We start from the raw sequence: 23,988 nt of genomic DNA on the forward strand, positions 1-23,988 counted from the left end.
AATGTTTGTTTCATATACAAACTGAAATGCCATGTGTACGTGCAGCAATCGCTTATGCATATCTGATGATGGATAAATTCCGAAACGCCTGGTATGAGCAATAAAGTCATTCCTTGCCTGATGTTTGACTTTCACCATCGCGACCCAGTCAGCCTGAAAGTAGAAATACCGATTGTTTTAATTTTGACTTTGACGTCGGATAAGAAATGAAAAAAGAAGTATTTTTTGGTTTGATATAATTACAAATTGACAATTTTCGCATTTTTTGCGTTACTTGTATTGTGAAACCTTGCTTATTGCCAAATTTCATGATTCTAGGTCAGTGAAAAGCATCCTACAGGTTTCTATGAGTAAGTTTTCTAGTATCAAAATATGTCACGTATGTAGTATTACACCATCAAATTTCTTTGACAAAGATATTGGACAAAGAAATTTGATAGTGTAATACCGGCCTTAAACGAGGAGCAGACCAACCTCAGCCTCATGTGCTGACTGATAGGAATCGTCCAGCATAGCTGTGCGTGGCTGCAAAAAGCCTCACGAAAAGAGCGTAAGAAATCACTCGTGCTGCCAGCAGTTCAGTCAGCACAGTAACTGTGCGTAGCGAATCAAAAACAATGCGCAACAATGGTTCAGGGACTCCTCACAAGCAACACGCTTCTGTTGTCGGTGGCGAGCGCCGTTTCTGGCGTTCTAACGAGCCACAGCACAGGACGTTGATGACTGGAAACGAGTGCTTTGCGGTGATGAATAACGCTTAGACCGTGTGAGAATCCTCCGGAACAGTTTGGGTTTGGAGAATGCATGGAGAGTGTTAGCTGGCATCGTCTGTAGTGCCAGCAGGAAGTGCTGAAGAGTCGGTGTTACAGTATGGCGGTGTTCCTCGTCAGCAGGCTGTCGTTCCCTTACTGCACGTAAAGAAAACGCTAAATGCGGAAGGATATGGACGCGTGTTCAGCACTGCGTACTGCCTACAGTACAGCAACAGTTCAGAAACCATGGCTGACTGTATCGGCAGGACAGTGCACCCTGGCATACAGCGGCATCTACACTGAAGCGCCAAAGAAACTGATATAGGAATGCGTAATCAAATACAAAGATACGTAAACAGGCAGAATACGGCGCTGCGGTCGGCGATGCCTTTGTAAGACAACAAGTGTCTGGCGCAATTGTTAGATCGGTTACTGCTGCTACAATGGCACGTTATCAAGATTTACGTGAGTTTGAACGTGGTGTTATAGTCGGCGCACGAGCGATGAGACGCAGCATCTCCGAGGCAGCGATGAAGTGGGGATTTTCCCGTACGAGCATTTCACGAGTGTACCGCGAATATCAGGAATACGGCAAAATATCAGATCTCCGACATCGCTGCGGCCGGAAAAAGATCCTGCAAGAACGGGACCAACGACGACTGAAGAGAATCGTTCAACGTGACAGAAGTGCAACCCTTCCGCAAATTGCTGCAGATTTCAATGCTTGGCCGTCAACAAGTGTCAGTGTGCGAACCATTCAACCAAACATCATCGAAATGGGCTTTAGGAGCCGAAGGCTTACTCGTGTACGCTTGCACGACACAAAGCTTCACGGCTCGCCTGGGACCGTCAACATCGGCATTGGACTGTTGATGACTGGAAACGTCTTGTCTAGTCGGACGAGTCTCGCTTCAAATTGTATCGAGCGGATGGACGTGTACGGGTGTGGAGATAACCTCCTAAATCCATGGACCTGGCATGTCAGTAAGGGACTGTTCAAGCTGGTGGAGGCTCTGTAATGGTGTGGGGAGAGTGCAGTTAGTGTTATATGGGTCCCCTGATACGTCTAGATACGACTGGCGATGTATGTAAATATCCTGTCTGATCACCTGCATCCATTCATGTCAATTGTGCACTCCGACGGACTTTGGCAATTCCAATAGGACAATGTGACACACCACATGTCCAGAATAGCTACAGAGGCTCCAGGAACACACTTCTGAGTTTAAACATTGCCCCTGGCCATCAAACTCCCCAGACATGAACATTATTCAGCATATGTCGGATGCCTTGCAATGTGCTGTTCAGAAGAGATCTCTACCCCCTCGTGCTCTTGCGGATTTATGGACAGTCGTGCAGGATTCATGGTCTCAACTCCCTCCAGCACTACTGCAGACACCAGTCCATGCCACGTGGTGTTGCGGCACTTCTGCGTACTCTCGGGGGCCCTACACAATATTAGGCAGGTGTACCGTTTTCTTTGGCGTTTCAGTTTATGAAGCAATGGTGTATGCACAGTAACATTCCTGAAATGGACTGGTCTACCTACAGTCCCGACCTGAGCCCAGTGGAGCATCTTTGGGACGAGTCAGAGCCTCGACTTCGCTCTAGACCCCAGCCTCCGACATCGCTACTTTGCATCCACAGACATTTAGACACTTCACTGAAAGGTAGGGTGTTCGCTAAGAAGCTGCAGGGATAATTCTAGCTCTAAACCCTTTCTCGCCCATTGTTCTAGCGGACTATTGAGGCGGTTAGTAACAACAGCTACAGACGAGAGTGAGTTACTCACTGGTTCTAGGGACTTTCCTGATCAGCACGTTTGAAAGGTCAGATCTTTTTCGGACTCACTGTCCACCCTCATCTCTTCCATTGCTCTTGTCTGCTATACCTCGCGAGCGCAGACTTGGAACGGCTACTCATGAAAGTAGGGATTCTCACCAATCAGGGCAGGCTTCCCGAATGCCCCGTCCAGACCAAAGGATACGATCGAGGTGTGACCACCCCACCCACTATTCGTTTGGAGTATATAACCTGAATGCAGATTTAACAATGGACACAACGTGACAGGGGTATCCTGACAGTTACTCATGATGAGCCAAGTGGTTCCCATGTGACCCCTCTACCCATTGCTCTCGTCCACTATACAGTGTGACTGCGGACATAACAACAGCTACAACACGAGGGTCGGATACTCACTGATTCGGGCGGGTTTCCTGACGAATCCGTTGACGCCCACGTGCTTCTTCCTGGGCTTCCTGGGCATGTTCACCGCCCTCCAAATGGCGAACACCGATTTTTCGCGCGCCTGCAGGATACTGCACAGCGTCCACTCCTGTCGCTCCAGGTCGAACCAGTCGTCGTCGTCGATGTCGATGGCCGGCTTCTGCAACACCAAACAGGCACTTCACAGAACGAGAAGTTGAAACCAACGCCACACAGGCTAGATTCAGAAAGACGTCAGAACAGGGGATATTCCATCTCTTATGCATTGGCAGTCAATGAAATTGCAACACAAGGAACAATAGGAAGTGGAGTATCGTATGAACACGTGATTATATTCATAAAGGATTCTGATGTAGATTGGATGCAAAATTTAGTACACAAAGTTGACAACTCAGGCAGTAACGAGCACTCTAAAGCATCGAGGCATCCAGTTGAACTGAGCTTAGATGACAGTTACTATTATGTTATTCCACACTGCTCCAACTCAGAGCTAGGGTTCGGCGGCCGTACTGGCTGGCAAGTCGTGGCGTGCCCGACCAATGAAGTGATGTCCAAATTATCAGCTGTGAGAGCTGCATGGTGATCGCACTGTGTACCCTATAGCACTCCATATCATTATGCCAGTGCTGACCTTGTATGACAAAGATGGATGGGATATGGCAACATTCTATCTCTTGGAGCCTCCAGACGTGAGTGCGTCCCTCATAATACTGTACACAAAACCAGGATACGCTTGAAAAAACTGCAAGCACGCTTCCCTCTGCTGTGGTGTGAACGGAAGCCGCAACAATGGTCGCCATGCTGACAGTCCCTGGTGCTCCAACCACGATCGCACTGACCGTGCTGAGACTTCTGTTACTGCTAAACAGCCCATTTCCCGAAACTAGGTATGTGACGTGGCTGTACGATCACGCATGGCGAGCGAACAATGCGTCCTCTCGGGCGCTACTCGCGTGGGGCCCCTGAGACCCTGAAAGGCGTTGAGTATGATCTTCCCGAACCCATCAATTCCTTATTCGTATGACAGTGCTGGCAGACGTTTCTCTTTATTACACTCCACGTAATTTTTCGTTCCACGTATGAGGGGCACTCAATAAGTAACGCAACACACATTTTTTCTGACAGCGAGTTGGCTTCATTAAGAATTCTAGTACGCCATATTATTCCACACTCTTTTGGCTACAAAAACCTATTTTCTCAAAATAATCTCTGTTCAATGCGACGGCCAAGCGTCCTCTTAGTGGGAAGGCATGTGCGCCCAGATCGTGCCAGTCTACAGGTCGACACCGGAGCCAATGTCTCGCTGCTGAACTAACCTCCTCATTACTCATCTACAGCTTCCAGTGGAGTGCATCCTTCAATGGACCAGACAGATGGAACTCGGAAGGTGCGAGATACGGGCTGCAGGGTAGATGGAGAAGAACAGTCCAGTAAAGCTCTTATCGGGTAAGCAGACTTGTATGAGGCTGTGTGTTGTCATGAAGGAGGAGGAGTTTGTTTGCATTCTTGTGGCGACGAACACGCTAAAGCCATTCCTTCAGTTTTCTGAGGGTGGCAGAATACACTTCTGAGTGGATCGTTGCACCGTGACGGCAAACATCAAACAGAATAATCCCTTCAGAGTCCCAGAAGACCATCACCGTGACTCTACCGGCTGAAGCTGCAGCTTTGATTTTTTTTTTTTTTTTTTTTTTTTTTTTACCCCGACTGGTGGGTGACTGTATCAGCACTGCCAACAGAAACGTCCAGTCGAGCAGCGAGTTGTTTGTGATCCGTCAATCATCTCGGATGAGAGTATCCGCACGTTCCTACACTGCAGAAGTAACAGCTGCGTGCGGCTGGCCGGCTCGCGGGAGATCCGACAGGTTTTCGCGACTTTGTTGCGATGATGACAGACGCTTCGCCCAACGACTCACCGTGCTTTTGTTCATTGCGATGTCTCCGTAGACATTCTGCTAACGACTATGAATATCTGCGGCGCTCTAGTTTTTCTCCAAAAGAAACTCAAAGACGGCTAGCTGCCAAGAACGCATGTCCCTTAAAAAACACCACTCTGAAGGCAACGCACAGCGCTGTCACCTACGGGAACTTGATGAAACTTCAGGGGCTGAAGCAGGAATATTCCACGATGTCCGATAACAAATTTAACATTTTTCAACCAAAACTGACAGAGAAAAAAATTTACTAATTTAATGCCCCTCTACAATGTGGATGCTGTTTACATTGTGCTGAAATGCTTATTTGCATATGTATGTACTACAATTCACGCCAGTCTGATTCCTGTTGCCTATTAGCTTCATTGCGTTGGAATTTTAATCGTCACCAGTGTAATGACTTAGTCCAAAAGACGAGCGAGGGGTCGCAGTGGGAAGTCAATGGATTCGCACTGGGAGAGCCATTTCGGCGGTTCAAATCACCGCCCTGTATATAGATTTAGCTGGTCCGCGGTTTCCGTAAATCACTTATGGGTGATTTACGAACTTCCAGCACGATGTAACTGTCCGTCTGCACATTCTTGACACGCTTTTTGCATTTTCTGAAATACCATTTTTGACTACGTTACCATGATTTGAAAATGGGTCCCGGCCCGAAAATAGTAATCGAGTGAAAAAAAAAGTGAAATTTGCAACTCTGTACTGGTTTTTTCGTTGTACTTGAGAGTGATGTCGAGATGGAAGCATTAGAAAGGAAACGGACTATTTAACTCCTCATTCCGAGTTTGTGCACCGTCTCAAATGACCTCTTCGTCGACAGGACATTAAACCGTAACCTTCCTACACCTCTTTCAGTAGTCCCAAAGTGTCTCAACCGGTAAACAGACGTCTATGCTCTTTCTACTGGGTACGTAAAATTACTTGACAGTGTCAAAGTCTACAGCGTTGTCCAGTTGTTTACCAAGGATCTTAGTTGGCGAGGGCAGGCTATTAATACTTATTTCGTGTACAAAGAAGTGGGGTAGTGCAAGGTATCTTTCAAAATAACGTTCAAAACCGCTGAAAACCTGTTTTTTCTTACAATCACACATAACATGCTGCCACTCTACAAAAGGTACCTATTAGCTGCAACGTGAACTATAAAACTGCGGGAGTTCTAACGTAACAAAACGTAGTCTGCTGTTAATACTTCGGCTGTACACCGATCGGCCAACTTCGGAGCAAGCTGAAAAGATTTTCAGTACACGGTCGTGGACTGTGATTTTACAGTTATTGAAAACAAAGAAGTAAGATGAGGAAGTATTTTGTTCGTAATGATGTAATGGACACCACAGCAACATCTCGCTACAAGCAACGTTTGAATTGTTCAGATAAAGGCAGTTACTTATGGACTTTAAACAACCAGCTGATATTATCATTAACACATCTTAGGTTAACAGTTCTTCCTCAAGCATTAAAATCACCATAACTGGGCAATTCAGAAAAAAATGACATTTGTTTGAACTAGAGGGATGGGAAATTATCAAGAGCGTCGTAGAAAGGGTGGTGAAGTGAAGATTTCAAAACGATCAGATTCAGGGAGGTCCTACCGCAAAACAAATGTCTCCAAAGAAGAAAAGGCACCGCAAAAGTATGATGGAATATCTGAGTTGCACAAACCCTTTCGCAGTGAATTGTGCTAAGACTCAACAGTAAAATTATTACTAGAGATATAAATATTTAAAAAATTTGTTTGGTAGACCTGACCCGTTTAGTATTTCAGCGCAAATTTGTTTCGAAAAGTCAGTGTTTGCTTGTTATTTTTGGATCGTGCCAAGTGATAAATTGCTTTCCTGAAGTCAATGAGTAACTGTTAATCTGTAGTTAGTTTACTTATTTGCATAAAGTTTATTCTGAATAACACAGGAAGTACATTTTGTCACTTTGCCCCTTGCATGATAACCCTCCCTTCACGACGCTTAGTACACCCTGCTTCAGTCGTCCCACCAATGGAAAAAAAAGTCCCTGGCACTACTTGGAATCGAACCGAGGTCCTCCACGTGGGAGATAGACACGACGACCGCTGAGCTACGGGCGCTGACAGCAACTTGTTCAATCGGCATCTACCGCAGCAACAAACACTTAGTGCCGACTATATAAAGCATTTAACCGTAGATTAAGAAAATGACCTCAGATCAAGCTTAACCTGAAAATCTGCATCATATGAAGGTTAATCCCAGATCATATCGGCATGAAGTCCGATCATGCTTGACAGGCGAAAAATTCGCGTTTCACAGTCAGGTTCAGGTCTAATGGTCAGTTTATAGTGTTGTGGCACTACGTTTCATCGCTTTTGCTTTTTGTAGATACCAACTGAAATAATAAAAAAAACTGTTATTAACACAAAATGATGCTCGAAATACTTTTTTTTCCGATATCGAAAGTTAGGTTAAGGGGATTACCGGCTACCGTGTGTACATAATGATCAATCTCATAACAGCTCTTGCGAGACGATTAGTAATTTATGTGATTAGTTTAAAGGTATTTTGTAGACACCTAGCAGAAGAGTAAGAAAGGAAAATTCTAAATGTTCGCAGTGAACAGAATTATGGGAATTCTGATAGCAGCCAATAATTACTCGCCATCTATTATGTATGTTCTCTCTCGCCTCGAGTAGCAGTAACCATCAAATTCGTATTAAATTTGTAACTACCGAACGCGTCCTTAAACTGCTATGACAATTCCACGTACGTCGATAAATGGAACATACATTACCTGAACCCGTATCAGAACAAGAACGCGACGAATAACATTTTAAACTACCTTTTACGCAACAAACCTGATTGAGAAGAATTTATGCGATCGTATTAAAATGTTTACAAATCACTGCACATAACTTCACGATGAAAATCTGCATCGTCATTGTAGGGGTTGAAAATAGGAAAAAATTGTAGCTTGACAGCTGCAATTAACTTTTGTTCACTTTCTGTAACAGCAGGCAGGCCTTATGAAATTACGTAGCTCAGTCTCTGATCTAATGCCAAATTTGATCTCAAAATGGTTCAAATGGCTCTGAGCACTATGGGACTTGACATCTGAGGTCATCAGTCCCCTAGACTTAGAACTACTTAAGCCTAACTAGCCAAAGGACATCACAAACATCCAATGCCCGAGACAGGTTACGAACCTGCGGCCGTAGCAGCAGCGCGGTTCCGGACTAAAGCGCCTAGAACCGCACGGTCACAGCGGACGGCATTTGATCTTCAGTCAGCGATGCTAATACACTACCGACCATTAAAATTGCTAAACCACGAAGATGACATGCTACACACGCAAAATTTAACCGACAGGAAGATGATGCTGTGATATGCAAATGATTAGCTTTTCAGAGCATTCACACAAGGTTGGAGCCGGTGGCAACACCTACAACGTGCTGACATGACGAAAGTTTCCAACCGATTTCTCATACACAAACAGCAGTTGATTTGCGTTGCCTGGTGAAACGTTGTTGTGATGCCTCGAGTAAGGAGGAGAAATGCGTACCATCACGTTTCCGACTTTGATAAAGGTCGGATTCTAGCCTATCGCGATTGCGGTTTATCGTATAGTGACATTGCTGCTCGCGATAGTCGAGATCCAATGACTGTTAGCAGAATATGGAATCTGTGGGTTCAGGAGGGTAATACGGAACGCCGTGGTGGATCCCAATGGCCTCGTATCACTAGCAGTCGAGATGACAGGCATCTTATCCGCATGGCTGTAACGGATCATGCAGCCACGTCTCGATCCCTGAGTCAACAGATGGGGACGTTTGCAAAGACAACAACCATCTGCACGAACAGATCGACGATGTTTGCAGCAGCACGGACTATCAGCTCGGAGACCATGGCTGCGGTTACCCTTGACGCTGCATCACAAACAGGGGCGCCTGCGATGGTGTACTCAACGACGAACCTGGGTGCACGAATGACAAAACGTCATTTTTTTCGGATGAATCCAGGTTCTGTTTACAGCATCACGATGGTCGCATTCGTGTTTGGCAACATCGCGGTGAACGCACACTGGAAGCGTGTATTCGTCATCGCCATACTGGCGTATCGATACAGAAAATGTTCGACTGCTGCCCTGGCCAGCACAATCTCCAGAACGCTCACGAATTGAAAACGTTTGGTCAGTGGTGGCCGAGCAAGTGTCTCGTCACAATACGCCAGTCGCTACTCTTGATGGACTGTGGTGTCATGTTGTAGCTGCATGGGCAGCTGTACCTGTAAACGCCATCCAAGCTCTGTTTGCCCAGGCGTATCAAGGCCGTTATTACGGCCAGAGGTGGTTGTGCTGGGTACTGATTTCTCAGGATCTATGCACTCAAACTGCGTGAAAATGTAATCACATGTCAGTTCTAGTATAATATATTTGTCCAATGAATACCCGTTTATCATCTGCATTTCTTCTTGGTGTAGCAATTTTATTGACCAGTAGTGCACAATCGGCCCTTATAGACTGACGCCTTCTGTTCCATTCACCGTTTTCATATCGCCCAGTTACCTGTTGGTTGCAGACGAGGCCTGCAGCCGGTATCGTACCAGTCGGGATTTGGTATCATACGCATTTTTTCTTGGTATGGTGCGTTTATTTCATGCGGCAGTGTGACACACTATAGCAGAATCGGCGGCAGAAAGAAGCGCAAACAGCTGTAGCCGACTACAGAGCTGTGGCAACACCAAGGCTCTGTCACAAAGCCCTGTTACCTGATTGGCTGTCGGACACGCGTGTCGCAGCCGTGCCGAGCCCGCTCCAACTGCCAGAGAACTATCACTGACTCTACTACTGTTACGAATCTGGTCAGATTTACCACCCTGCGAAGTAAACCCAATGCCGCAAGTTAACAGACTGGTACCCAGAACACACACGCGCACTGTTGCTGCTGCGATGCTGTGTAGGCAAACACGCGAGAACCGACAGCGTCGTGTCCTCCAAAGCTCGACTACTAATAACTCTGTTATTTTCATCGAGGTATACACAAGTTAACTTAGTTTGGTTGTCACGCTAATCTCGTGAAATTACGCCGCTCTCTTGGCGTGGCAGTGGTTTCGACGCAGTTCTACAGACAAAGAACACTACTGCAGAGTCCCCATTCTTTCCTCTGTGGCTTGCTGATAGAGGTCTTAACGTTAAGCGAATTAGAGAAATCGAGAACACCAGATACTGGGTGGACCCACGTCGTCCAACTGCCATCGTCGAGCATCCTATTACTGCGCCACCTGGCTTGGTAGGAGAAAAACAACTGAGACTGGCACTACATAGACAACTGAAACGTCTCTGTGAAGTCGTTTCATAAGACGCTTGTCGAATTCGGTACAACCTATTCATTTTACTACCCGATTTTAGCTCAATTCATGAACTCTTCCAGAAAGACTGAGCACTCAAATTAGGCCTATTGATTATTATATGTGTGTTTCAATGAGAGGTGGGAAACGCTGAGTTGGTCATCGTCTGCTGTGAACAGACGATGTTGCTTCTCGTTCGAAGGAGAGCACAGCATGACCAACTTAGGTTTCCAATACCTGAACAGAGAGGTTTACCTATCATAGTCGAAGACTGTTTTTGTGTGTGCGGTTGGTGACGGAGGGCTACCCCTCTGGTAGCTTCCGCTGCACGGGAGGCTAGGTAATCTCGGGAGAGGAAGCGGCACTCTTCGGTGAACGCTTGGTGAGTACGGATCGTAGCTCTTAAGGGGGGTTTCAGGTGATAGGAAGCAGGTTCAGTTAGGACTTCGTTATGTTTAACTGGTGAAATACTTAAGAACTTTAGCTCATCTGAAGCGTGCGAATCGAGTTATTTTTTTTAACGATTTTTAATCTTATATTTTGTGGAAATTGCTTTTGTCTTTGTGTGTCGATTTTGTCCCACGTGTTTGGTAATCAGTGACCCTTCTGGTTCACCACGGCACCGCAATAGACTTTATTTTAACAGTTTGCTTGTTTAATGAACTACAATTTCTGCAAGAATATCTGCTCTTTCGTGCGCTTTCTACAAAGCAGCACAACAGTTTGAGTCCGAATGCACCACGTGCTCTAATTCGGCCGTTTTCAAGCAGCAGACGCAGTTAGTTTGTTAAATAATTATCGCACAGCGTTGTGTATTGGTTAAACCTCTGCCCAGAATAGAGCAAGCGCAGAATCGTAACGCAAATCTCACTTAGATATTATTATGGTATTAATACAAAGGAGATGATAGTATAATTGTCTCCCGCCCCCGTCTTCTGTGTTTCTTCTTGCTGTAGTTAAATTGTGCTCTGTTTCATTCTCACGAATTCTTACTTCAATATTTCGAGTCAGGCAGCAGTTATGTGTAGCTAGGATGTGCAACCAAACATTTAGTTACAATAAATAATTTACGTGAAAGATCAATCCTTTGGTGTTGATCTTACCCACTTACTCCGATTTCCAATCCTGAATTAATCAAGTTGCTTCATGCACGACATGGAGTGCTATTTATCTGTCTGCTTAAAGAAATTTGCGTACTTGTAATTAAATTATTAAAGTAATTATACTAATAATTTTGCAGCTCTGTTTTTTCTAAATGGTTAGGAAGGGCTTGGGCTGGTGGCTACCCTGAATTTCTTAATTTTTATCATTATTTGTGTGAGAGAAGCAGCTAGCTGCGAGATAACGTAATGGCTCGATGAGAAACGTCGTAAACATAGAAATACGTTACACAACATTTCAAGAATCCGAAATTTCGGATACAGTTCTGGCCATCAAATTCACACAAGTGTCATCGGGAACACTATTTGAGTCTACGTCTGTGTGCTCGAGCCCCATTCATGAGCAGGCAGAACGCACTTGAAATGTGGACTTACTGTCGAACTGTTGAAACTCCCGTGGTTGGATGAGTTGAATGATTACGAAGTACTTCCGCACGTCAGATACCGCTTCTTTTGGACGCATCTTATTCAGCAAGAAGTACAACCTTATTGAACTTACTACCGATGGGAAAATATATGGAAAGTGTGGATTCCACCCAAGGTTAGAGTCATAACCTCGAGATATTACAGTGTGCCACTGCCGGCCTACCTTCATGATAGTCATTAACCGTTTCATAGGGGATTGGATCAACGGGGAAAACATGGACAGAACTAGTGTCGCCAGATTTCCAATTCTTCGCCTGATGTCTCGATGTTTAGAAGCGTCGTGACCCTTCGCGAACAATCGTCATGCGTGACGCAAATGTCCACAATTTTGGACCACGTTAACAATTCTAAATATTAAGCGTATTCATTTCAAGAAATGGTAGACCACATGATAGTTCAGGAATGAGTTTCTGAACGGACCAATGGCAGTAATCAAGAAAATTAAAATACTGTGCGCCAGGAGGTACCGATCAGGAGATAAACTCAAGGCACGCTTCTCCGCATCCTTCCTGCTCACTTACTAGCCACAATTTTCTTCGTACTTCCATTTAGACTTGATATTTTTTAAAATATCTGGAATCTAATATATCGATACTTAAAATGTTTTATCGTCAGGCATCGATGTATCGAAATAGTGTCGATATATCGAAGAGAAAAATTTGAAGTACCGGCAAAAAAAAAGAAAAAATAAATAAATAAAAAAATAAAAATAAACAAAAATAAAATAAATGCCTGGGCACTGCAATTATACTGCAAATTTTAGAGCTGTATATTTAAACACTGATTTATTATCAGATAATCTGTACATCAACAATCTGGTAGCCTGCTTATCCCCCTTCGATCAAGAACCTAAAGGACAACGATGCACGTTCACGCACGGCGATATTCACGTTGCAGGTAAGCGACACAATACAGGTGTCCGATCGGTCAGTCGTTCGGTTTCGTTACATATCGGGTTTGTCCGGAAAACTTCACGTCGACTTCACTTTTTTCCCTCCATTTCTGCAAAAGCCAGCGACCTAGCAGTTGCAATGTCAAAACTGCGTGGTGAAGCTAAACGTTGCAGTTTCTGTTGATAGCGCCGAGCGCCGATTACGTCAGCATTTCCCCTCAAACGTCTCTCTACCCACCGCAACGACCGACCTTGTCATTTAGAGTTTTGTTAATCATTTTCAGCAACAATTTTTGAAGAATGCCGATGTGAAGAAATAGCACACTAGCTGTGTTAAAAATTGGTTCTTAACGTAACTGGTGTGCTATTTCACTCACACCGACACCCCCCCCCCCCCCCCAGTGCAATCCGACTTTTGTGCCACCGATACTTGGTTCACACAGTCGAAGGGAAGGATTGGACGTGAGGAAAGCTCAAAAGTAGTAAGACTCCTTGACACAATGAAAGTAAAATTATGTTCTGGGACAATTTTAAAAGAACAACTTCAAACATTTATCGAAAATTGCTAAAAAAAATATAAGATAAAAACATCCGAATTCGGAATTGCAATTTAGGTATCAATATAGCGCCGGCCAGAGTGGCCGAGCGCTTCTAGGCGCTAGTCTGGAACCGAGTGACCGCTACGGTCGCAGGTTCGAATCCTGCCTCGGGCATGGATGTGTGTGATGTCCTTAGGTTAGTTAGGTTTATGTAGTTCTGTAAGTTCTAGGGGACTGATGACCTCAGCAGTTGAGTCCCATAGTTCTCAGAGCCATCTTTTTAATCAATATAGCGATATATCTGTGAGGAAAATATGGCCGTTATATATCAATATTTCGTGCAAAAGAGTCGATATATCGATATTTCACCAACATCCCTACGTTCCATTCCACGGCCACGGCTGTCCCTCGTCCCTGCGCACTTGTTCATCTCGCGCTTTCGTTAGGAGTGAGCAACGAAACGTGGGAGTTACAGCTGACTTTTAGGTGGCTGCAACACTGCTCGACCGACGTTCTCAGCCAGCTGTGTCACGGTACAGCACGTCCCGTGCCGCGTCTCTCGTCACCAGCACCCGCCGACCCTCCGCCACGTGCCCACTTGCGCGCGACGACCCCCCCCCCCTATCGGTTAAACTTCCGCGTGTCCCAGGAACGCGGCAGTGGTTCATCTTCCGCGTGGTCGGTTCCAGAGAGCTGTGTCTGGACCCCCGGCCTAGCCGAGTAGGTAACGGCGTGGCAGGCCACTTACGGCGTCCGCCGTCCGTCACTCCCCGCAGCGAGATCGACAACGCTTAACTGAGTCACTTTTGGAACTACAGATGGGTAGTTCGCGAACGAACGGCTGCAAAGGAACGATTCACCAAGATGAACGAAACGACCGACGAACGAATTCCAAGGAACGATCCGTTCATAGTTCACTTCGGTCGCGGCGGTCACTTCGGCAGTTCTCGTAGCAGCCTCGGTCGCGTGCTCGTCTCAGTCTCGGTCTCCCTCGGCCGCACTCGTCGTTCTTCGCATGTCCATCTGTCTCAGTTCCACTGCCGACTGCTCCTAGTTAGTTCAGTATCCAGTTGTTCGTTTCGTTCACTGCGCTCGCCTATTTTACACGTGTTCCTAACTGTTCTTTCACTTGGTTCTGGCTAGTCAGCGTCCACGACCGGTAATGGTTCAAATGGCTCTGAGCACTATGGGACTCAACTGCTGTGGTCATCAGTCCCCTAGAACTTAGAACTACTTAAACCTAACTAACCTAAGGACATCACACACACCCATGCCCGAGGCAGGATTCGAACCTGCGACCGTAGCAGCAGCGCGGCTCCGGACTGGAGCGCCTAGAACCGCACGGCCACCGCGGCCGGCCGACCGGTAATCAAAAAGTATTTTATAGTTACGTAAATTACATAAAAATTACGTTGTATGTGATAGGTATGTCTTTTCAGGTAACAAAAGGGCACATCAGCTCACTTCATTATATCGATGAACAGCAGAAGACATACTTCTAACAAGGCAAGTTTTTTTTTATTCATATATTTTTTTGGTTTCATCGACTTGATTTAGCAGCTAAGTTTCAGTAATTTGCTTAATCTTCAGTGTAAGAAAATTCATATAAAACGGTTTTCGTGTATCTTTCATATACAGAACATTACATTTAGGAAGGCTCTAATTATTTTTAAGTTTGATTGTTTCCAGTTTGCATTACCTGCTACTGTGGTTTCTTTGAAAAAAAATGGGTTCTGGGTCATTTTGGCTCAGTAGGAAAAGCGGTGCCTCTCCATTTGAAAAGACATACGTTGCCATAAAATCGTATTTGCTTATTATCTCAAAAACATTTGTTCAGAAGGAGGTTTCAAACCAAAAACTTTATTACTGCGAACTTAATTATTATTATTATTATTATTATTATTATTATTATTATTATTATTGCTGCATTAACTTTAATAATGCAAGATAAGAACCTAATTTTTACTAAGCGTGTGACGCAAGTATGAGAAAACCACATTTTTATTTTATGCTTCCATAAAGTGTCTAATTCGCCTACGAACTCAGAGACAACGTGAAGTATATACAGGGTGTAAAAGATTATTGTTTACAACGTAGCATAGCTATGTAGTGGAAGTCGAAACGAAGAATTTTATACAAGCCACTTGTGGTCTATTAAGTTGGGAAACAGCCACCAACAGGTTTACAAGACTACATGAGCTATAGCCCATGAGTGTCGCGTGAGATTTTCATGTTCTCCAGCACTCTACACATCGTCATCGATTGTTTCGCAATTGTTGCTTGCATTAGCTTGTTATTTCTTTACTGCGTAATTATTACATGTTTGTCTGTTTGTTGTATCTGTTCGTAACGGGCAAGACATCGTCCGTAATTGGCGAGCAGTCTGTACTCGGGGCCGGTTTTCCGTGCGCCACCCTACATGATTTCCCTGCGATCAGCCACACAAGGCTGCGGTTGGCTAAACGAGAGGTTCTGCAGAATCACAGAAATTACTTCTAAAAGTGTGTAAGAATTCTGTAATGAATAAAATCTCTATACTCCAGGGGGGAGGCAAGTGCCCCTCTTGGTGCCCTCCATCCTTCAGTCACCTACACTACTAGTTTTCAGTTTTTCGTAAGAACCATATACTATGCGCAAATGAACGATGAACGAGTAAAAATGAACGGTTCGCAAAAAAGAACGACCAGCAGTGAACTAGTCCCCAAGGATGAACGAGTTTGCCCACCTCTACTGGGAACGGCTGGGTTATGCTACGCTGTACTTGATGACCGCAGCGAGTAGCCGCCCCCCCCCCCCCCCTCCCGTGCCATCAGCACGTGTTCCGAGGCACGTGCGGACCATCACCCAGCTGCGTGCCGCCCCGGCGTCTGACTGCGGCCCGGCCAACGGGCCAGGGTTTGTCTGGGCAGCGCGGTCGCCTGCCCACCCTCTGCCACAACGTTTGCGCCGCCCACTGCTGGCGGCCAGCTACGTAGCTGTGGCCGCCGCTGGCGCCTCTGCAGCACGCGTGTCAGCAACGCCCAGCAAGCATTCGGAGCCCCCCCCCCCCTCCCCGGGCTGCGTGTGTACGCTGCAGTGGTCGCCTGCGCTGCCTCTGCCGCACCGACGCTGGAATGTCAAATAACGACCTCTCACGTATGATTCTTCACGACTAATGGAATAATACACTGACGTGCCAAAGAAACTGGTAGGGTCAAGCGTGTTCAAATACAATGTAAACAGGCAGAATACGGCGATGCAGTCGGCAAACGTCTATATAAGACAAGTATCTGGCGCAGTTGTCGGATCGGTTACTGCCGCTAGAATGGCGAGTTATCAAGATTTAAGTGAATCTGAATGTGGTATCATAGTCGGCGTAGGAACGATGAGCCACAGCATGTCCGAGGTAGCGATGAAATGGGGATTTTTCCGTACGAAAATTCCACGATTGTACCGTGAATATCAGGAATCCGGTAAAATATCGAATCTCTGACATCTGTGCGGCCGGAAAAAGATCCTGCAATAACGGGACCAGCGACGAATAAAGAGAATCGTTAAACGTGAGAAAACTGCAACCCTTCCGCAAATCGTTCAAAATTTAAATCCTGGGCCGTCAACAAGTGTCAGCGTGCGAACCACTGAACGAAACATCATCGATATGCTGTTTCTGAGCCGAAGGCCCACACGTGTATCGTTGATCACTGCACAACACAAAGCTTTACTGCCTGGGACCGTCAACACCGACATTGGACTACTGACGATAGGAAACATGTTACGCGCTCGCACGAATCTCGTTTCAGATATTATGGAGCCGATGGACGTGTACGTGTATGGAGACTATCTCATGAATCCGTGGACCCTGCATGTCAGCAGGGGACTGTTCAAGCTGGTGGAGGCTCTGTAATGATGTCGGACATGCGCAGTTGGAGCGATTTCGGACCCCTGACACGTCCAGATACGACTCTGACCGGTGACACGTACGTAGGCATCCTTGTGATCACCTGCATCCGTGCGTGTGCATTGTCCATTCCGACGGACTTGGGCAAATCTAGCAGGACAGTGCGACACCCGACACGTCGACAATTGCCTCAGAGTGGCTTCAGGAACACTTTTCCAAGTTCAAACACTTCCGCTGGCCACAAAACTCGCCAGAGATGAACATTATTGAGCATATCTGCGATGCCTTGCAACGTGCTGTTCAGAAGCCATCTCCACCCGTCGTATTTATGGACAGCCCTGCAGGATTCATGGTGTCACTTCCGTCCAGCACTACTTCAGACATTAGTCGAGTCCATGCAACGCCGTGTTGTGGCACTTCTGCATGCTCGCGGGAGCCCAAGACGACACTGGGCAGTTGTACCAGTGTCTTTGGCTCTTCAGTGTAGAAAGCAAGTGAAAGAAATACTTCTCGCTTCCCGCGCCCGGGTTCCCGGGTTCGATTCCCGGCGAGGTCAGCGATTTTCTCTCCCTCGTGATGACCGGGTGTTGTGTGATAGGTCAGTTAGGTTTAAGTAGTTCTAAGTTCTAGGGGACTGATGACCATAGATGTTAAGTCCCATAGTGCTCAGAGCCATTTGAACCATTTTTGAAAGAAATACGCACATGGAGACAGATAGATATGGTATTTTCATTCTAAGAGCATAGTTACACCGAACGAGGAATGTTTCTTAACAGGATGTGCAGGATCACCACTGACGGCACGCTGGCCACGGGATCAGTAAGCAGTTTCTCGTGGCTGGTCACTCCATCCCTCCACCAGCGCAGTTGGTAACTGCTGCATCGTCACTGGTGTCAGCTGACGTTCCGCAGAGCGTCTCTCGACGTAAGGGACGAATAGGGCAGTCCATCCACTGAGTATCCTCTCGCTCCGAGAGTTCCTCCACCTAGGCTTGTCAGTGCGGTCGCGTACTGTCACTCTTACAACTTAAGTCAGGGCTGAATGTACCACCGAAAATATGCAAACGGGGAAGCAGAACAGTGACAGACCAACGCTGACCCGTGCGTGTACCGTATGCAAAGATTAGGACGACAGTACTTGCATGCCTCCCAACACCGTAGCTATTGGACCACCAAAACGATCGTGTTCGACAATGCTGGACGTGATCTCATATGCTACGGTGGGAACACGCACTGTGCCCAAGAACAGGGTCGAACACGACTGTTTTGGTGGGTCCCGCTGTTATGGCAGCGGAGACAAAATACTGCATGGGAGTACTGACTCGCAGATCTTTGGTCAGAGTACGGCGACCAGCCAACGTTATTGTGACATTGACGTCAGCGCACGTGGGGGAGAAGTGCACTGTTATGAATGACAATGCGCGACCGCATCGGACAGCGCAGCTGGAGGGCTCTCGGAACGAGAGGATATTTGGAGAATAGACCGGCGTGTCCCTTCGCCCGCGTGAATCCCAGCGACCACGTGTAGCAGGCGTGGGCAGACGTTCTGCGGCAGCAACGGCCACCCAGCAGTCTTCAGCGGCTGGAACGCCCTACAACAGGAACTTGTTACCAACCGTGTGCCGAACGCTGCGGAGTGCGAACTGCCTCCTGTGATGATCTCACGGCGTATTAAAAGCCAAGTCCCCCCCCTTTTGTAACGTGTACGGGACCGCCGTGAAACGCAGCGACTTCAATGTAATTACTGTCTTTGAATACAAATGTCATTTCCGTCCGTATCGTTGCGTATTTCTTTCAGTTACTTCCTGTACTATACTGTGGCAATTTTCCCTACACACGGTCGACGTTTCATCGACCTACAGTATGTTACTTGCCAGTGACACGTCATACGAAAGTCATTTACGTCCTGAAGTGTTGCACACCAGCGTAAAACTGTAAATAGAGGCTATACTTTGCCTGATTGTGTAGTTAGTTGTATGAGTGTGGCGTTAGTTGTCTGAGACTGACGCAGCCGTGTGTGTGTGTGTGTGTTTGTGTGTGTGTGTGTGTCGTCTATTTTTGACGAAGGCCTTACTGGCCGAAAGTTTTATTTGTGGCCGTCTTTTTGCTGTGCCCATCTGCGACTCAGCATCCCGGCTATATGGTGAGTGGCAACTTTCCTTTTCATAATAATAGTGTACCAACTTTTAATATATTATGAAGGAAATAATTATCTAGCGACTAAAAATTACGTTTTTCTTTATCCTCGCCCCCCCCCCCCCAATAACCTTTCCAAGTCCCAATTTTTACGTCGTTGTTCCGCCGATTCCTCGTTCCACCAACCGTTGAGTCCCGGCTTTCTGCAAATTGGTTCTGCTAACACTAGTCAGAAACGTACTTACTGCATACGCTAATGGTAATGTGGAAGATGACACCGAAGATTATGACCAATTTAATATCAAAACTGCGACATCAGTTTCGTTTAATTCGCTGATGGTTTGACGGATTCTTTCTTAAACGAAACTGCAACGTAGCAAGGAGTTTTCCTTCATTTATGTGGCCACACTGTCGGCAGCTGCTTTACAATTTTTGACGGTATTTTTGCTCTGTCGTTGCAACTACAAAAATGCGTGTTTTTTTTTCACCAGAAGTGTTTCGCTTTATTGAGATAAAGCATCATCAGAGGTCTGTAATTAATTACATACCACTGATGATGTTTTACGTGAAGAAAGCGAAACGCGTCTGGTGAAAAAAAACCACGCATTTTTGTAGCTGCAACGACAGAACAAAAATGCCCTGAAGGGATTTTCCATTTAGTATAGGAACTGAAGTCAGAATTACTGAATCTATGTAACACCATCAGTATACAAAAGTATATCAGTAAGGAAACTGACAAGCCACTTGAGATTCCACAGGAAGTTTTCCCTACTCAGATAATGTACACTGAGTCACTGTGGGCCGTGCCCGCGCACTCATACGCCGACCTCCCACTGGACGGGAAAACGCGCGATGAGAGAGGTCACAGCCTTCCACTACACTACACTGCAGAGCGTAAAATGATTAATCTGACCCTCAGATCTTTGCCTCGCGCAGAGGAACGTGGCCAATGAGATGCAACATCGTCGTTACGTCACAAAGAAAACTTAGGAGCTGTCATATTCTTGTTGTTGTTGTTGTGGTCTTCAGTCCTGAGACTGGTTTGATGTAGCTCTCCATGCTACTCTATCCTGTGCAAGCTTCTTCATCTCCCAGTACCCACTGAATCTGCTTAGTGTATTCATCTCTTGGTCTCCCTCTACGATTTTTACCCTCCACGCTGCCCTCCAGTACTAAATTGGTGATCCCTTGATGCCTCAGAACATGTCCTACCAACTGGTCCCTTCTTCTTGTCAACTTGTGCCACAAACTCCTCCCCAGTTCTATTCAATACCTCCTCATTAGTTATCTGATCTACCCATCTAATCTTCAGCATTCTTCTGTAGCACCACATTTCGAATGCTTCTATTCTCTTCTTTGATGTTGATGCTCATCTTATACCCTCCTTTCAAGACACTGTCCATTCCGTTCTTTTGTTTCCTTTACTGCTTGCTCAATATACAGATTGAATAACATCGGGGAGAGGCTACAACCCTGTCTCACTCCCTTCCCAACCGCTGCTTCCCTTTCATGTCCCACGACTCTTATAACTGCCATCTGGTTTCTGTACAAATTGTAAACAGCCTTTCGCTCCCTGTATTTTACCCCTGCCACCTTTAGAATTTGAAAGAGAGTATTCCAGTCAACATTGTCAAAAGCTTTCTCTAATTCTACAAATGCTAGAAACGTAGGTTCGCCTTTTCTTAATCTTTCTTCTAAGATAAGTCGTAGGGTCAGTATTGCCTCACGTGTTCCAACATTTCTACGGAATCCAAACTGATCTTACCCGAGGTCAGCTTCTACCAGTTTTTCCATTCGTCTGTAAAGAATTCGCATTAGTATTTTGCAGCTGCGACTTATTAAACTGATTGTTCGGTAATTTTCACATCTGTCAACACCTGCTTTCTTTGGGATTGGAATTATTATACTCTTCTTGAAGTCTGAAGGTATTTCGCCTGTCTCGTACATCTTGCTCACCAGATCATAGAGTTTTGTCAGGACTGGCTCTCCCAAGGCTGTCAGTAGTTCTAATGGAATGTTGTCTACTCCCGGGCCCTTGTTTCGACTTAGGTCTTTCAGTGCTCTGTCAAACTCTTCACGCAGTATCATATCTCTCATTTCATCTTCATCTACATCCTCTTCCATTTCCATAATATTGTCCCCAAGAACATCGCCCCTGTACAGAAACTCTATATACTCCTTCCACCTTTCTGTATGGAATTAAATTTCATATTTGATGAGATTCCTTTATGAAGTACGTGCTATGAATGTAAACTTTTCCAAAGCTTCAGGAAATTGAATATCTCTTGAAAATGCGCCGTTTTATCTAAGATTTGTTACAATAAAATGACAGGAAATTACATATCGGTAGTTAAATGATTCCTGTATTTGATGTTATTGTTACAGCTTGTTTTCTATGAAAGTACACCGTTTCATTGTTATGGCACAATGATGATCTATCAAAAGCGCGTCGTTCTCTTACAATTCGCCCAGTTAAATTTCAAATAATGATTTTTATAGACACGGTCTTTAGACAGCGTAACCGCGTATGCAATGTTAAAGCCGTACTGAAGTCGACAGCGTCGTAAGCTGTGAAGAGAAAGGTGGCAGGTTCGCGTCCACCACCATTTTTTTTTTTTTTAGTTCCTATGGGACCAAACTGCTTAGGTCATCGGTCCCTAGGCTTACACACTACCTAATCTAACTTAAACTAACTTACGCTAAGGACAACACATACTCCCATAACCGATGGATGACGAACCTCCGACGGGGGGAGCTGCGCAAACCGTGGCAAGGCGCCCCAGACCACGCGGAATATTCTGTTTTCTACAAGATTTCGGGTCTTTCTTATTAATTATTATAATCAAAAATACAATCTGCAACATTAGCTATTATTTATTATAGGCAATGCATTTCCTGTAACCCTTGTTGCAAAAGCCAACGACTCTAATGTTTCTGCAGTGGCTAGATATCTTAACATGACTGTCAGTCTATATGAGAATGTGAACACAAGTTACAGACTGGATGATTTGCTGTAATTACACTTTATGTAATATGTACAGGGTGTTTCAAAAATGACCGGTATATTTGAAACGGCAATAAAAACTAAACGAGCAGCGATAGAAATACACCGTTTGTTGCAATATGCTTGGGACAACAGTACATTTTCAGGCGGACAAACTTTCGAAATTACAGTAGTTACAATTTTCAACAACAGATGGCGCTGCAAGTGATGTGAAAGATAGAGAGGACAACGCAGTCTGTGGGTGCGCCATTCTGTACGTCGTCTTTCTGCTGTAAGCGTGTGCTGTTCACAACGTGCAAGTGTGCTGTAGACAACATGGTTTATTCCTTAGAACAGAGGATTTTTCTGGTGTTGGAATTCCACCGCCTAGAACACAGTGTTGTTGCAACAAGACGAAGTTTTCAACGGAGGTTTAATGTAACCAAAGGACCGAAAAGCGATACAATAAAGGATCTGTTTGAAAAATTTCAACGGACTGGGAACGTGACGGATGAACGTGCTGGAAAGGTAGGGTGACCGCGTACGGCAACCACAGAGGACAACGCGCAGCTAGTGCAGCAGGTGATCCGACAGTGGCCTCGGGTTTCCGTTCGCCGTGTTGCAGCTGCGGTCCAAATGACGCCAACGTCCACGTATCGTCTCATGCGCCAGAGTTTACACCTCTATCCATACAAAATTCAAACGCGGCAACCCCTCAGCGCCGCTACCATTGCTGCACGAGAGACATTCGCTAACGATATAGTGCACAGGATTGATGACGGCGATATGCATGTGGGCAGCATTTGGTTTACTGACGAAGCTTATTTTTACCTGGACGGCTTCGTCAATAAACAGAACTGGCGCATATGGGGAACCGAAAAGCCCCATGTTGCAGTCCCATCGTCCCTGCATCCTCAAAAAGTACTGGTCTGGGCCGCCATTTCTTCCAAAGGAATCATTGGCCCATTTTTCAGATCCGAAACGATTACTGCATCATGCTATCTGGACATTCTTCGTGAATTTGCGGCGGTACAAACTGCCTTAGACGACACTGCGAACACCTCGTGGTTTATGCAAGATGGTGCCCGGTCACATCGCACGGCCGACGTCTTGAATTTCCTGAATGAATATTTCGATGATCGTGTGATTGCTTTGGGCTATCCGAAACATACAGGAGGCGGCGTGGATTGGCCTCCCTATTCGCCAGACATGAACCCCTGTGACTTCTTTCTGTGGGGACACTTGAAAGACCAGGTGTACCGCCAGAATCCAGAAACAATTGAACAGCTGAAGCAGTACATTTCATCTGCATGTGAAGCCATTCCGCCAGACACGTTGTCAAAGGTTTCGGGTAATTTCATTCAGAGACTACGCCATATTATTGCTACGCATGGTGGATATGTGGAAAATATCGTACTATAGAGTTTCCCAGACCGAAACGCCATCTGTTGTTGAAAATTGTAACTACTGTAATTTCGAAAGTTTGTCTGCCTGAAAATGTACTGTTGTCCCAAGCATATTGCAACAAACGGTGTATTTCTATCACTGCTCGTTTAGTTTTTATTGCCGTTTCAAATATGCCGGTCATTTTTGAAACACGCTGTATATACAGCACCTATCTCTCTGTTTTACGGACTGCCTCGTGTTTTTTATCTCGCCGGTAAATATTTCAATGAGGGTGAGCAAATTCGAAAAGATCTCTTCCATTAAAACGGTATCTCGAAACGAATATCCTGAAATCTCTGTGATGAAATACGT

At 45.6% G+C, this 23,988-nt stretch overlaps 1 protein-coding gene across 3 annotated transcripts in view; it reads right to left on the reverse strand.

The window, feature by feature from the left end:
- The window catches only part of LOC126210667 (proteoglycan 4-like), a 587,840-nt gene that overhangs the window by 242,348 nt on the left and 321,504 nt on the right, over window positions 1-23,988 (reverse strand). For all 3 annotated transcript variants that reach the window (XM_049939998.1, XM_049939997.1, XM_049939999.1), the window contains one exon: window positions 2,952-3,138. In XM_049939998.1, coding sequence (XP_049795955.1) covers window positions 2,952-3,138 — 187 coding nt within the window. The remainder of the gene's footprint in view (window positions 1-2,951; window positions 3,139-23,988) is intronic.

The sequence above is a fragment of the Schistocerca nitens genome, chromosome 10, assembly GCF_023898315.1.
Source record: "Schistocerca nitens isolate TAMUIC-IGC-003100 chromosome 10, iqSchNite1.1, whole genome shotgun sequence".
Lineage (NCBI taxonomy): Eukaryota > Metazoa > Arthropoda > Insecta > Orthoptera > Acrididae > Schistocerca > Schistocerca nitens.